This window comes from Equus quagga, unplaced genomic scaffold (genome assembly GCF_021613505.1).
Source record: "Equus quagga isolate Etosha38 unplaced genomic scaffold, UCLA_HA_Equagga_1.0 197156_RagTag, whole genome shotgun sequence".
Lineage (NCBI taxonomy): Eukaryota > Metazoa > Chordata > Mammalia > Perissodactyla > Equidae > Equus > Equus quagga.
Genome location: NW_025798085.1, coordinates 3,729 through 19,821, shown reverse-complemented (window position 1 = coordinate 19,821; position 16,093 = coordinate 3,729). Strand labels below are relative to the sequence as shown.

General features: G+C 51.0%; 1 protein-coding gene across 1 annotated transcript; it reads right to left on the bottom strand.

Moving 5' to 3' along the window:
• Window positions 1-770: 770 nt before the first annotated feature.
• Window positions 771-12,587, bottom strand: LOC124233337 (feline leukemia virus subgroup C receptor-related protein 2-like; the record flags this gene model as incomplete). Its single annotated transcript, XM_046650481.1, has 7 exons — window positions 771-2,454; window positions 6,061-6,116; window positions 6,694-6,805; window positions 6,956-7,061; window positions 8,069-8,179; window positions 11,109-11,212; window positions 12,465-12,587. Coding segments are annotated over 7 exons (690 nt in total), but the record flags the coding sequence as incomplete, so codon positions are not given.
• Window positions 12,588-16,093: the final 3,506 nt, after the last annotated feature.

Here is a 16,093-nt window from a genome sequence, read left to right as displayed (position 1 = left end):
AGGCATGCATCATAGAAGTGTGATTCCAGATACATAAAGACAAGGACCTAGAGTATCTAGCAGACACTATGGCTCTTAGATTTCTTTTACAGCCCAGGCTTGGCTCCCTTCCCAGATGATTTTAAGGAGAATCGTACTGTTGTCTCTCTCCAGCTAAGAACTGCTAACAGAGCTGGTGCCAGAACGCCCCAGGCACAGTGCACCTCTCTAGGGAAGAAATGTACAAAAAACCGATGGCAGCAGCATATCCAAGTAACAGCCATAAGGTGAACGCGACTGGGAGGGAGAGTGGCAGTAAGTAGGACAGTTCGGGAGAAAAATGGTGACGGAGCTGCAGGCGCTGAGACTGCGGACTCCGGCCAGAGCAGACTGGTGCCAGGCTGGGGTGACTGTAGAACAAACACCTCGGCCACCCTCTGAAGCAGAGGCACAAACGACAGTGGGCCCTCTCGGCAGCCACGCTCGGGGAACTGTCTTGATGTGTGCACAGCATGGAACGCGGTCAGGGTCACGTGATGGGCGCTGAGGCGCAGCACCCCCTGGAGGTGGACAGTAACCTTTACAGCCTTGTGTGTAAAAGATAACCCAGGTTTCCAGGATGGTAACATGGATGTAAACAGGGCCACTTCTGTGGAAGGCCAAGGAGCTGCTCCTCCAGCCCTCAGCCCTCAGCCCTGCAGCCCTTTCCCATACCCTCGTCCTCAGAAATGTGCGAGAGTCCTCTGGGGACTGCCAAACGCCATCTCTGCCCCCCCAAACAACAAAGCAGGCCATGTGAAGAATCTTTTATCGCCCTAAAACATCTGGTATTACAAACAGAAAATACAAACTGTTTTTAAAATAAAGCAATAGATTCAGTAAACATTTGGTTACCACATTTTAAGGGGCTGAAGAGGAAAGACCTTTCTCCTTATCGCAAAGTAAGGTCCACCTTCTCTCCAGCTCCCTTCCACTCCTAACTCACTCCTCCCACCAGAAGTGAACTTTTATTACGACAGAGAGTCTGTACACACACCCCAGGCTCCCCTCGGGCAGTGGCCTAAGCAGCCCAGCACTGCAGCCAGCGCAGGCTGCCCCGACATGCTGCAGCCAGGGCCGTGGCCACAGCAGATCAGCATGGTGGTCAAGATCACAGCTGCTCAATGCACAGGAGAAATGCAAAATGTCTTACTTTCAGGAAAGGCAACCCAAGCTCATGAGTAGAGCCAGACAGCAGGCTAGGCAAAAGAGGAGGTCAGCTTGAGATGGTTCAAAGGGAATCCCTTTAAATTGAGAACATCTGATAAAGAGTGTTGCTCGAGGGGGTGGGTCCAGATACTGTCCCCACGAGAGGTGGGATACGCTTAATTCAGGCAGAGAATTCCCACATCAATGGCCTCCTTCCTTCTGCCCTTTTTTCTCATCTCAGAAGCAGTGTTGCGTTTTCAGGCTGGAATGAATCAAGATTACTTTTCAGCAAGGTTACAGGAAGTCGGCTGGGATTTCCCTCCCTCCAGAGAAAACAAGCACTTAGGCCAATGACCGAGTTTCTCAAGCCAACGTCCAGATGAAGGCGTCAGAGGTGACTGACACACACAGAAGTGCCTGGGCAAGGACTTCTCTTTAGAAAGAACCTTCCCGTTCCCAAATCAAGTACCAGAGTTCCCAAATCTGGGCCTTCACAGACGCTCAGAAGGTGCCCAGCAGCCTCGCACACCTGGGCGGTAAACTTGGCCAAATCGCTTTCTCCTTCGTGGTCACAACAAAGCTTTTCTCAAGTTTATTGATGTTGGTTTGATAGCTCTCAGGAAAGAGGGTTTGGAGACAGACCCCAAGGTCAGGCCCAGAGAATCGAGGCCCAGAGTGCCGATGGGTTTGCTCCGATGAAGGTGGTTCTGATGGCGCTGTCTCTCCCAGAGAACTCAGCAGTCAGTGAGGCACCATGGACAACCCTCATCCAGAGAGCGGCCGCTCCCGAGAACTGGGCTTCGAGGGGTCTTAAGACACAAGAACAAGTTAACATCCTGAATGAGCTCTCCTCCCGTGATCGTTTTGCAGGCCTTCTCCATAAGGGAGGAGAGGAAGAGGGAAGGCAAACCCCAGGCCAGGGCCGGCCCCCAGGTCCTGCACCAGCCTCTCCCGACACCAGCTCCCCTGACCCAAAGGGGGAGGGGCGGGGTCGAACCTGCATTTGGTGAAGGGTGCCATTTTCCCCGACTAGACCACACGAGCTCTTGCATGGGCTCCAGGAGGCACAGGCCCTGCCATCCAGGCCACAAGCATTCCAGCTGCTTCCCTCCAAAAGCTGCTCCAGTGAAGACGTCTGTGCTGGCAGTGAGCTGTGCTGACAGAAGTGGGGGATGTTCGTGTTCCCTGAGTCGCCGCCACCTTCCTCTCTCAGAAATGCTCCTCAGAGAGGGCCGAGGGGGCTTTGCTGGTATGGCTCTCCTCCTCCTCTTCCTCCTCTTGGAGCTTCTACAAGGCAAAACAAGCAGGCAGCCCTTTGGGTAAAGAGACACAGGACTCCACCCCACCTGGAGCAACGCCTGTCAGTGACGCTGTATCAATGGGAAACACAAGAGTCAGAGGCCACTCCACATCCCCAACAGTGAGCAAAGGGAATGAGAAAACAGCCTCCAGCCCCTGCCACAAGTGTGCTTCACACACATACACACACATGCCCCATCACAATGCCATCAAAGGAAAACCAAAAAAGGCCAGCTTTCTGTGATGCCACCTCTGCCCACCATCCCACTTCGAGCGCCACTGTGCACTCTCTCTCCCTCCCCATGCTGACAGCCTGCAACTCACCGGGATTGAGCCTCAAGTAGCTGGCCAAAGTACCCGGCCCGCGACTCCCTCAGAAGTCCCGACTACCCCATCTGGAGGCACCCCCCAGGATGAGGAGCACTGTTATAACATGCATGCAATGGATGCGACAGAGACTTTAGAAAGGCAGGATGCCGGCCGCATATATAAGCTCAGTGGATGGAAACAGGTGTCTATAATTTGTGCACAGAGAAAAGGAGCTGGTAGTTGGCTCTGGCTTTCTCAGGGAGGGGGGCACAGGACTAGGAGAGTCTTCTGGGTCACACTTGTTAGGTGGGCTTAGAATTAAATTTGGTCTGGAAGTCATCCCGTGGGGCCCCTGGGTGCACAACGCCACCTTGGGCACTTGTCTGCTGGTTTAAGGAGCACTTTGCTTCTTAGCTCAAGGGTTCGTCTAGTTTGCTCGAAGGCCTTGGGCCCAGGCACAGGACTGCACGGTCAACGGCACTCGGCTGGGGAGAGTGTGCAGGGCCAAGCTGCAGTGCAGGACCGATGTGACACACGGTGCTTCTGCCCCAGGGAGTGTCGCCTGGCCAGTCCACGGCAGTGGCAACAGCTGGGTAATCCATCCTTCGCCTTCTCAGTCTTGGTAACCTGCCACCAGGTCCGCCTCGGCCATGAGAAGCCTTCGTTAGGCAACTAGCAGCCTACTTAAGTGGATCAGGCAGGCTTTCTCTGGCACACACGCGCACACACACACGCCTGCCTCCGCCAGAGCCAGCAGCTTGAAATCACAACCAGAAGCCCAGGTTAGTGGGGTCAGAAGCACAGCCCCTGCCACTGTGGCTGAGAACTACCGACTGGAGGAAAAATGGAAACCGAAGATTTTCATAGTCGAGGTCAGTTGTTACACCCCTCCCAGAAGTTCTGCCTCTTTTTACCAAAACTATACACCTCACTGATTACAAAGAGCAGCTCTGTCCAGATCTGCTGTGGGCTGTGTCTTCCCCTGGCTCTGATAATGAATTCGTGTGCTGGGGCGCAGGTCTCGCTTACACTCACCACCACGGGGTGTGTAATGATGGGCTCCAGAGGAGGGGTGCTCTGTGACAGCCCTGGCTTCCCTGGGTGTCAGCCCAGCAGGACTCTGATCTCCCCCTAACACTAAGCTGGCCCAGATGCAAGTGAGGGACAGAGACGCGTAGTGAGTTATCCAGGGACACCAGCATCTCCTCCTACTCAGTGCTCTTTCCAGTACTCCACACAGAAGGTGACTGAGCCAACACCTCCAACCTTGATTAACCACGCGGTCCACGTGCACAAGGATCTGGCTGCAAGAATAGTGAAATATTGGAACAACCTGAACATTCAACAAGACGAAATGGAGATACATGTATATGGATATGAGGCTGTAAAATGTCATGGTGTGCAAAGGTTGTAAGCTATATTAAGTAATCAAGCAGAGCAGAAAACCACATGTGCACAAGCATACGCATAGAAATGTTACTGGGTTATCTCTGGGTGCAAGGATTGTAGGTGACCTTTACATTCTTCTTGTCTGACTATATCTGCCAACGTAAACACAGATTATAAAGTAAACATAGAAGAATGCCATATCACTTGACACAATATGTCACATTCCACATTGAAACCTTTTCACGAGAAATCCATCCTGGTTTAGTACAGGCACCTTTTCCCAGGCTCACTATATAGCCACCAAAGTGTCCCAGATCACAAGGTTTCCTTGTCCACGGCACAGGGAGAGCCGTCTCCACAGTGCTAATGCCGGGCCCCTCCCCATCTAGAGAATAGCATTTCTGCTCCAAGGCTTTCCCTGTCTCCCCACTGAGTTTCCTGCCCTAGGCTCCTCCTCCCACAGGCTACCTGCCGCTGCCTGCCAGCTCTGGAGCATGAGATCAGAAGACAGATAGTAGAGAACTAAGGTCATCATCTGACTGCCAACACATATCCTTAAAATGCTAAACGTACCTCTTTCAGATCCATTTTTTCCCTAAGAAAATTGGCAAAGACTTTTCAAAATGATAAATACTCAGTGTTGGCACTCATTCACCGCTACAGCAATGTGAATGGGTAATGCTGATGGTAGCTTTCTAGAGGACAGATTAGCAATACATTTCAAAGTCCTAAAAATGTGCTTGACCACTGATCCATTTCTCAAGGAAATACTGTGCTTAAGAACATGCACAAGGATTCGGCTTCCAGGACATTAATCACAATATTATTTATAACAGCAGTTGGAAACAATCTAATGTCCACAGGCAAGAAAACTGTAAGACAAATCATGGTTTATCCATGCGCAGTCATTAAAACACTGTGCAGTCATTAAAAGTATGTTATAAAAGACTAATGACCTGATAAAATGTTCACAACAAGTGAAAAAGCAGATACAGGAAGATTCCATTTTTGTTTTAAAAAAATACATGTATATGTGGATATAGACATGGATAAGTAAATGCAAAAAAATAACAACTCATCTCTAGATGATGCTATTACAGGTGATTTTTAAATATTGTACACTTTTCTGTATCTTTTTGTTTTTCTACAAAGAATGTGTATTATTTCTGTAACAGGTTTCAGTGTTTTCTTTGTTTTTTAAGAAATATCTCACTTTTACTCCTTCTCAGATTTGATATTCCTTTCATCCTGGATCAGATTTGATACCTAACATTTTGGTTGAAACAGTTCCCAGCAAATTTGAGCAGATGGGAAACACTTCTCTGTTCTAGATCATACTCCTGGTCCTCTCCCCTTCCACTGCCATCAGCTCCTGCTTCCTGAACTGTGTCCTTTTAAAGCCCTACTGGCAGTCCATTGGCTCCAGTCCCTCCATCCCCATCCCACTGCCTAAGCAGCTGTCATCTGCCACCAGAGCCACTGCCTTGGGGCCACCACCACCCTGACAGAATGGTCAAGCCTGGCTGCCACCTCTCCTCTCCAGCCACGGGCCCCAGGCTGAAAGCAGTGGAGCCAGGGCCTCAGGGCTTATCTCAGGATGAGGGGTGGACACTACTCAGCAGACTGTGACAATAGTGATGTCCTCTGGGGACAGAGCAGGGAGGCCAGGACAAGGGCAGGAAGTGGGAAAAGAGCCCGGGAAAGCGCAGCAGAAATGCAGTGCTGAAACACCCACTGAGCAAACTCTGGGCGCCATGTTTGTGAGAGTTGAGATGGTCTCACAGCCGCCATAAAACCAGTCCATTCTGGGAGCTCCACCGGCCCCCACCGATGCAGCCACATCCTCAGCAAAGCCAAGAACTCAGAACTCTGCCCAGCAAGCTCCCACATACTCACATTGTCAGGAGTTTCCTTGTTTGCTTTCTGCCTCCGGAGATCTGCCTTAATGAATGCTGAGGTCGAGGGGTCGAGAAGGAAGAGCAACAGAGAAACACAGTTATCAAGCCAACCAATGGTCAACTTCATCCAAGGGGGAGCCCTCATTTTCCCTATGATCACAGGTATCCCAGACCTACTTCACATATTCCAGAGAGCTGGGGGTCCCATCAGCCACCTTGATAAAGCCTGCTGTCCCTGACAGGCAGAAGCCAATGATGACACTGACCTTCATAGATCACCTGTATTTGCCAAGGAGTTGGCACACATTGCTCTAATCCTCACAACAATCGCCATTTTACAGAAGAGGGAAGGGAGACTCCCAGAACTTGGTTCACTTGGCCAAGGTCAGATAGCTATGGAGATCAGTGTCATGGTCTGGGATTCAAATGAGGGTCTTTTGGCGCCAAAGCCCATAGTCATTCCATCAATACATGCTACTGCCTCCCAAACAGATTCCCTAACAAGGACCCTAACCTCCTGCATGTGTACCCCCAATCTGTGTGATCAGTCAAGACACTGGGGTCCCAAATTGCCAACAGCGTAAGCCCATAGGCAGCCTGAGTGCCATCTTGTCCTGAGGCCCTGACTCACCAGTGAGGACTACTCCAAGGGTGAGGAACACACACAGAAAGATGTTTGCAGGCATGGCCCCATACTTCCCGATAATCTGGTCCTGGGCAATGGTCAACATGATCCCGAATACCTGGAAAGGCACAAAAAAGAGTGGAAATAAGGGCCCAGCCAACTAGCCCGTGGAGGAACTCAGCTCCCACAATGCAATGCCTACATCAGCCAAGCCAGGCAGGAAACCAAGAGCCACTGCTTTGGGGCCACTACCAAATAAGAACCTTACCTGGGCAGACACATTAAGGAGGCCAGACGACATGCATTCTGATTCTGGGTATGTCAGCTCCACAGCAAACTCAAATCCCAGAGGGAGATAGCCAGTCATAAAGAAGCTGAAGGCCAGACCACAGAACAAGGTGATGGAGAATGTCCAGGCAAAGCAGGATGGGCAGCCTGCCTCCTCCCTTAGAACTCCTTTTCCTGTTTGTTTCTTCCCATCAAGACATGCCTTGAACAGATCAGGCCATCCCCTAGGTGGCCATACCAAGTAAGAGAGACCGCTGCAGGCCAGGAGGAAGTTCATATGGAGGCTTTGTGCTCAGGGGGCCTCTAGGGGTCCCCTGCTTCTTCTCTGTCCAGCCATCAATGACAGACAGAGTCAGCATTTACAGAAGGGCTGGGGATGCCTGGAGTGTTCAGACCTCAGCTAAGAAATTCTGTGTCCTGGGTACACAGGCCCTATGCTGGGAATGGGAAGTTCCTGGATATTGAACAGCTTCTCCATGACCCTCTGCGACCTGGAAGGAGGAACTCAGAGTCCTCATTATTTCCCTCCACAGAGCTGCCGGCTAAGAAGGACTCAGTGTCTGTCTGTCTCTCTCTCTCTGAATCTCTCTCACACACACACACACGTACTCATGAACTGCCTACACAAAGATGATTGGGAGGTAAAGCTGAGCAGGCCCCTCTTCAGGCAGGCCACTCATCTTCATTTACAGATGAGGAAACGGAGGCCCAGAGTGGTTAAGTGATGGGCCCGTGCTCTAATAGATAGTCAGCAGCAGAGATGAGACCAGGACCAGACTTTCTGACTCTCAGCTCTGTGTACTTTCTGTGACCCCATGTTGTCCCAGGCAGAGCTGAAAAAGCCTCTGAATATGTCCTAGCCTCCCAGAGGTCTGTGAAGGACACACTCCATGCCACAGCAGGGATGGGCCTGGGAGCCCGAGGTGGCCTTTTGAAGTGCTGCAAGTAAACAAGACTTTTGGGCACCATATCTCCATCCCCAGAGGTGAGTGAGAAGGCAGCAAAGGGATCAATATTGCTTCCTAGGATGTCACCAGCTCTAGGAGCCATGAGATGGTGCTTTCCAGGTAAACAGCTTAGAGGTGAAACTTACCCCATTGTGCCAGCGGTGATGAACACTACCCACAGGTGTCCCAGGTTCAAGGTGAACGTGTACACCACCATGCCCACCAGAGTCATGAAATAGACCACCAGGATTGTCTCCCTACAAGCAGAGGCAAAGAGGTTGAGTCATACACTTCTGACTTTAACAGGATCATTCATTCATTCATTCTACAAGTATCTGTTGAGCACCTGCTGTGTGTCAAGCCGTCTGCTGTGTGCTGGGACATCTGCTCTCATAGAACTTTCTGTCCAAGAGGTCGGTGGACACTAAACCAATGATCACACAAATAATTCCTGAAGTACACTGTGGTCAGTGCTAGAAAAGGTGAGACCAGGGAGCATGAAGCTGTCTGCTGCACGTGTGTCCTCCTGCAGAACCCTCTCAACGACATCTAGCAGCACCTTGACTCGTCATGTCTACCCACAGCAGTAAGGGAACAGCCTTTCCTTGCCTCATCCTGCACCAAAAAACTAAACAGGACCAACACGAGCTCTGGTCAGGTGGCAGTGGCATGCAGAACTACCCCAGAAGCCATCTGATTCTGCTTGCCTGCTGTCCCCATGACCCCATGACAATGCTGGGCAGTGTCATTAGGTTCTCTCTGTCTTCTCTGAGTTCTTCCTGTTGCCACGTGCACAGTAGCAGCACAGCTTTTCCTGCTGAGTCTGAACCACTCCACTCCAGACAGCAGGACTGAGAGAGGACATTCTCCAGCCCTGAACTAGTGCTTGACTCCAAAGCCAAAGCGAGAAGGCTCTGCCCACTCCCTGTGACATCTCCCTGTGTCTGTCCCCTGGGAAGGACCAACAGCAACGTGCTGGTTTCGGTTTCAGCCTCACCCTGATTGTGCCCTCCACACGTGTCTCCTCCCGTGCTGTGCACTCAGGACTCTGCTGGGCCCTGACTCTGCCGCGGGACCTGCATTCCTCTCCCTGCCCCACTCACTGCAGGGCCCGGCTCTGCACAGCCCTCCGCCCTCCTGCCTCGCACATCAGGACTCCGACATGGAAAGCTGACTGCCTTCACTGCTTTCCCCTGGAGCCAGAAACACAGCTGGGGCGCCAGCAATGCGGACTGAGGCTATGTCCTACTGATACCGCATTTATCAGGTGCCAGGAATTCTGCGAAGCACTTCACAGGCATTTATTATTTCACTCAACCCTCACAAAACCCGGGCAAGAAATGCATGACTATCCCTACTTTTACAAATGAGGAAACTGAGGCTCAGCCAGTTAAGTTGTTTGTCCAAAGACACCTGTTGAGTAAATGCAGGACTGGGATTTGAACCCTGCACTCTTTCCGCCACAGCACCCAGGAATACTAATACACTGTGTGGTGGCATCTTTGGAAGAGCTTAAGGCCAAAGCCTCTGAAGGAGGCCCCTCCCACCCAGTGCTCAGAGCTGCTGAGGGTAGAGGAGTTTCCCCATCCCCCACCCTGCAGAATGCACCTTCATGGACACCAGGCTCTCTCGCTGACCCCACAAGCTCATCTTTGCATGTTTGTTTAATCATAGCTTCAGTTTAAACCACTGACCCATCTTTCTAGAAGAACTATCTATAGTCTCAGCCTGACATCAAGGGATCGGACGACCCAATTTCCAGCCTCCAAACCAAACAGAACAAATCTGGGAGCCTTAGGGAGGGGAGAAATGTCACCGAAATAACCAGATCACAGAGCTCTCACCTCCTTTCTCTGCCTGCGTAGTACTGCTGCCTGCAGGAGTGGGACATCAGGGGACACCAGGAACTGGTGACGCTTAGGTTCTGAGGTGTCCTCCCCAGCCCTTCCATTGTATTCTCCAGTTCGTCTGAATCATCTGGCTGCCCACGTCCCAGCCCAGCTGACATTCCAATCCCTCCCTTCTCCTGCCACAGGGCAAGCCCTGGAAAAAGGGACCCTGCTGTTCCCTGGCTTGGGGGTGGCCAGGCCTCAGGGCTCTGGTGTCTGGCCGTGAGCAAGCAATTGACAGATGGCAGAGACGAGACGGCAGCCAAGCTCCACCAGCAGTAATTAAGCCAACCCGGGCTCCTCGTCATATTCAGCCAAGCTGCCACATCCCCAGGGATGGCCTCAATGGGCCTTTGACTAGGGTGGCCAGATTGAGACCTGGTCTGACCACAGCCTCACAGAAGCGGGTTTGTGTGGAGAGAACAGGTCTGCTACTGTCTGTCGCCTCCAGACACTGGGAACTTTGGAGGCCTTGACAAAGCAGCCCAGAGGACTGCCCTGCCCCAGCGCAGGACAACCCTGGCAGCTACCCTGCCAGCCAGCATTAATTGAGCACTCACTGCATGCAGAGGACTGGAAGGACACTACAAGAAGAGAAGGATGTCGGACGTCTGTTCTCCAGAGACTTTTCTCTAAGGCTGACTACTGAATTGAGACCCTGGGATTGCTTTTTACAAATGCAGATTCTCCTACTGAACTGGCATCCTGAGGGTGGGGCCCAGGAATCCGTATTTCTAACAAGCATCCTGGATAGCCTGGCGTACACTAAAATCTCAGTGGGTGTTGGGCATTCAGGCCCAAAGCACATCACAACATTTACCAACGAGGTGTAAGCAACTGCAAGATAATACACTGCAAACTGGAGGAAGCACAGAGCACCTTGGCTGACGCATGGGGTCCAAGAGGGAGCCATGGGCACAGGGCAGTGGAGCCACCTCCCCACTCTGCTCTTTGGGGTTTCCGCAAACTTCCCAACTGCTGCCATTTTCCCACATTCATTTGTATTTCTCCCTCTTCTGCACCTTGCACAAGCTGCTTGGGGGCTGGGACTGGGCAAGGTGCTGTGCTTGGCCTCATGTCCTCCACCTCAATCTTCCGAAGATCTCCACGGGGCGGCTATTGTTTCCCTTATTTTATAAATGGGGAAACTGAGGCTTGGAGAAGATCAATTTCAGCTGCCTGCTTGACCACTCAAACCCCCAGCTGCCACACCCAAACCTTTGAAGCCGTATTGCTAACGAATGTGTCACTTCAGAACATGGGTCCCCAGTTCACAGTCCAGGAGGAAGTGACTTACTTGTAGGTTTTGGTCTTATCCAGCCAGATGCCTGAGATCACAGCCCCGAGCATTCCAGCTATGACGATGGTCAGGCCGATTCTTCCAGCGTTCACTTCTTCCCCCTGGGAATCCACAGCCCAGATGAGCACTCAGTGAGGGGACAAGACACTGGACAGGGCACAGTCCCCATGGCCAAGGGGCAAGGGCAGGCAACTCGGGCTCCATTAGAGCCAGTTCTCAGAAAGTACCAGGAAGGTGGTCTGTAGGAAGCTGCAGTGGGGAGAGAGTCCTAGAATGGTTGTTCCTCCCAACATAACATACCCAGAGTGTGTGCGTGATGCTGGATGCTGGGGGACCCAATTCTGTCCTTGGAACCACTTTTGGGTAGATTTTTTAAAAAATTTAATCCTGACAGCAACCCTTTGATTTCTCATTATTCCCATTTCACAGATGGGGAAACTGAAATATGTATATCCAAACATTCCATCCTTAGGTTTTGAGCTATCAGGGCCAAAGGAATAGGAAGGTGAGAGGTACACATTTTTGAGCGCTTATTATAAGGCAGACGCCATGCTGAGGACTTTACACCATCTCATTAACTCTCATAATTCCCCACCATAAGGTTAGGAACCAATAGTCCCCATTTTACAGATGAGGAAACTGAGGCACAGTGGGATTAACCTGCCAGCCCGAGGTCATGAGGCATTCATTAAGTACACAGCTAGGATTTGAACTCAAACCTGTCAAACTCCAACTCTGGAACGCTGAGCCACAGTGGCCACCACCTCCCAAAGTGGGAGACCCTCGTCCTTTCAAAAGAGGGCTGGACCCCGGATTTCTGACTCCAGGACACTCGGAATCCCACTCCTAGTGTCCAGCCCTCACTGATGCTGGAAACATTTAGAAAGTGTGTTCAGTTAATCAACTAAGAGCTCAAATTAAATGTTGCTAATATTTTACAGATTAAATATTTCCTATGTGATTCTATATGTCTATATGTTTGCCTCGTTGTCACCAGTCACCGTGCTCTGTGCTTTACAGATAAATACTAGATGTGAATACATATATATACACACACACGATATTATTTACTTTCTAATCCTACAAGTAATCTTTCAGGAAGTAATTACACTTCTTTCACAGAAAACAGACTGAGAGCTCAGAGAGGCTAACTAGCTTGTCACACAGGTTAGCACCACCAAAGCTGGGGTTGAAACCCAGGGCCACCTCCCTCCAAATCCCATAAGCATACACCACCATACCACGCCGCCACGAACTACGGAGAACCAAGAATTAACCAGTGCTGCAGCTCCCACCAAGACACACTCAGAAATCGCATTCTCTCGGTGCAGCGTGCTTAGGGAACTCCCTTACCGGGTAATGCAAGATCACCATGTGATTCAGCAGAGTGCACAGGGCATACAAAGCACCAGCATTCAGACCTAGGGAGGGAGAGAGAAACAGAGCATTAGGGTCAGCCTTCTGCTGAGGCCGTTGCTAACTTTTCGCCCCAGTAGTCAGGGAGAGTAGAAATGCTCATCCTCGTTGCCACGGTGAGTGGTGTCCTCAGAAAGAAAACGCCAGGGCGTATGAGGCTACCTGCAGTGTTTCTCAAAGAAATATTCCAAAACAACCAAAAGTAACCCTTTGAACCTTTCCTTGGCCACAACCATTGCCCTTGATCCCTTTAACTCTGCCCTGGAAACACAGGCTCTGGAAACTATGACTTCCAAGTCAGAACCGTCTACATTCCTCTTAAGTGTTGGCTGGGCCTATGGGGTCAGTGCAACTACTGGCACCTTCCACTTCCTCCTGATGACCTTTCCCCTCTCCAGACTGGTCCAGACCTCTGACCCCTGATACCACTCCCTCCGCAGGTGGCTTCTCACCTCTTTCTCCATCCCTCTTTCAACTTTCTTCTCAGATTCAATGTCACACAAATTCTTATATTTGAAACCAGAAAGGACCCTAAAGAGCATTTAGTGGACTCTCCTAATTCATCGACTCATTCAACAAATGCGTCACCCAGAGAAGTCCCTAAAACATTTTCTATGTCTAGTGCTTTGTTTTGAAGTTGTGCTTGCTCACAGGAACCAAGGCAGAACAATGCCAGGGGGCCACACTGCACAACCAGCCCAACCAGAAAGGTCCAAGATGGCAATGGGGTGCCAGGCGCAAAAGGAAATGTGTGTAAAAGGTGCCGGGTGCAAGAAGGGAAGATCTGTGCATGCCCCAAATGCCCCCCTTCCCCTTCACATCCCATAAGAACCCTGCTCACCCTCCCTTGGAGAGAAGGTGTTTTAGAGCGGGAGCTCTGCCTCCTCATCCATTCATCAACGAAGGACGTTTCTGCTCTGCTCCCCCGAACCTGGGCTCGTTCTATGGGCACGAGTGGCTCTGGGCAAAAGGACCCACTTGTGGGTCACTGGTCCCTTAGGGCTCAGTAACAAATGGAGCACCTAGAATATACTGTAAGAATCCGGGTCCTTAGAGAATGAGGCCATTTGTCCAAAGTCATACAGTGAGTTAGTAACTGGATCAGACGGGAACTGACCCAAAGGAGAAAGGGGCTCCTGGCCTCCCTTCACAATAACGGTGATGGTGATGATGATGATGCTGGCAGCAGCACATACTTATGTACTAGACACTGTTCGAAGCACCTTACATGTTCTAAGCCTCATAACAACCCTAGATGGTAAGTAATATTATCTTCCCCATTTTATAGACAAGAAAGATGCACAGAGATTTTAAAAACAAATACAGAGGCCACTCAGTAATGCCCACCAGGGGTCTTTTTAATTTTAACTAATTTTGAGGCTCCCAAGTCTACCACCGGCACACTTGACCTTAGAACCACTTAGAAGGGTGGAGGACAGCCCGTGGGCAGGGCAGCCTCAGGAGTTCCTCTTCAACGGAACCGGTGCATGGAACCCCAGGCCACGGAGCCAGCCAGAAGCTATCCTCTTGGGCCCCCAGGGTGATGGCTCAGGTGCAGGGGAGGGATATGGCGTCCCTGGTTTAACACCTCACAGGAGCTACTGTTGCTCGTATTGCCTCCGTGGCATAGCTTCCAGGTCCCCATAAAGGGCAGGCCAGTGAAAAGAGTCCCCATACTCAGAGACGCACAAAGAATGGCTTCCTACCAGATATGAAAAGGTCTCCCAGCCCAGCTGCAGTCATCTTATCCCAAGAGGTCATTTTTATCATAAGCAACGTTGCCTAAATGCAGATGACTTACGCCCTTAACAGGTTTCCAGAGGAAGGAGACACAAAGTTCAGTGTAGACCAAATTTTCTCATGCAAAATGGGAAAAGAGGTTTTGTTTCCATTCCCATACCACAAAGGTAGTAAGAGGCAGGGCTGGATTTGAATCCAGACTATATGGTGCCAAAGTCCTCAATCTTAATCACTCTACTTCACATCCTCACAAAACTGATTCTCAAAGATTTCCCCAGGGGCCGGCTCCGTGGCCGAGTAGCTAAGTTCGCGCGCTCCGCTGAGCGGTCCAGGGTTCGGATCCTGGGCAGGGGGACATGGCACCGCTTCTCAGGCCACATAGAGGCAGTGTCCCACATCCCACTACTAGAAGGACGTGCAACTAAGACATACAACTGTGTACAGGGTGGGTTTGGGGAGATAAAGAAGAAGAAGAAAAAAAAAGATTGGCAACAGTTGTTAGCCCAGGTGCCAATCTTTGGGGGAAAAAAAAAGGAAGATTGGCAACAGTTGTTAGCCCAGGTGCCAATCTTTAAAAAAAAAAAAAAGATTTCCCCAGCTCAGGCGACTAACAGTTTCGTGTCTCAGTCTATCTAGGCAGGTCTCCTCAGGGAAGTAGCAAGGTTGGGCTCAATGCTGCCTCCTGAGGGGCACAGGGCCACAGTGGGTTGGCAAACCCAGAAGTATCACCAAATGTTGCTACAACTGCCAAGAGGAGGGTGATGCGGACTTTGAGGCTCTCAGCAACTTCTTACCCAACAAACATACCTGACTAACCTTCATACCACACACCCAGCCACTTGGAAATTCCATTCCTGAGTCAAGGGGTCCCACAAGGAGACACGTTCCTGAAAGGGGGTGGGGTGGAGTGTGGGCAGGGCGAAGGATGAATCAGCCCCTCTTCCTGCTCCTTACTCCTCTCTCAGCCTCTGGTCCTGGCCCAACGCTACAAGGGGCAAGAGGACGCTCAAGTCAAGCTTAGCATCAGGTGGGATGACTGCCCTCAGCTTGGGGCCCAGCTGGGATGAACAAGGAGGGCAGAATCCACAGGAAGCAGAGGGAGAACTGGCGCAAAGCAACCCCACCTCCAACACCAGCACCTCTGTCACCCTGAAAAACGCAGAGGGAGGGGGCTGGCCCCGTGGCCGAGCAGTTAAGTTCGCGCGCTCCGCTGCAGGCGGCCCAGTGTTTCGTTGGTTCGAATCCTGGGCGCGGACATGACACTGCTCATCGAACCACGCTGAGGCAGCGTCCCACATGCCACAACTAGAAGAACCCACAAGAAAGAATATACAACTATGTACGGGCTTTGGGGAGAAAAAGGAAAAAATAAAATCTTTTAAAAAAAAAAAACGCAGAGGGAGACAGAAACCCTGAGCAGGCTGACCCACACTACTGAAGCTGAGCAGGGTCATAGAGCTCAAGGAGTTAGGGAAATCAGTCCCACATCAGCACCACCTGGAAGCTTGTTAGAAATGCAAATATTCTTGACCCACCCCAGACCTACTGCTGGAGAAACTCTGGGGGAAGGGCTGGCAATCTCTGTTGGAATAAACCCTGCAGGTAATTCTGCTAGTGCTCAAATTTGAGACCCACTGTTTCTGCTAGATTCCTGTGATTTAGCAATAGCCATCCCAGCTCCCAGCCAGACAGGGGGCTGAATCAGCACTTAGGTAGGGGTTGGGGGAAGGGGAGTGGGGGGGTAGCAGGGGCTCACCCTGGAAGGCTGCCATCCTTTCCAATTGTTTCTAAACTCCAACCCTAGAGGAATTAGGAGCTTCTGTATG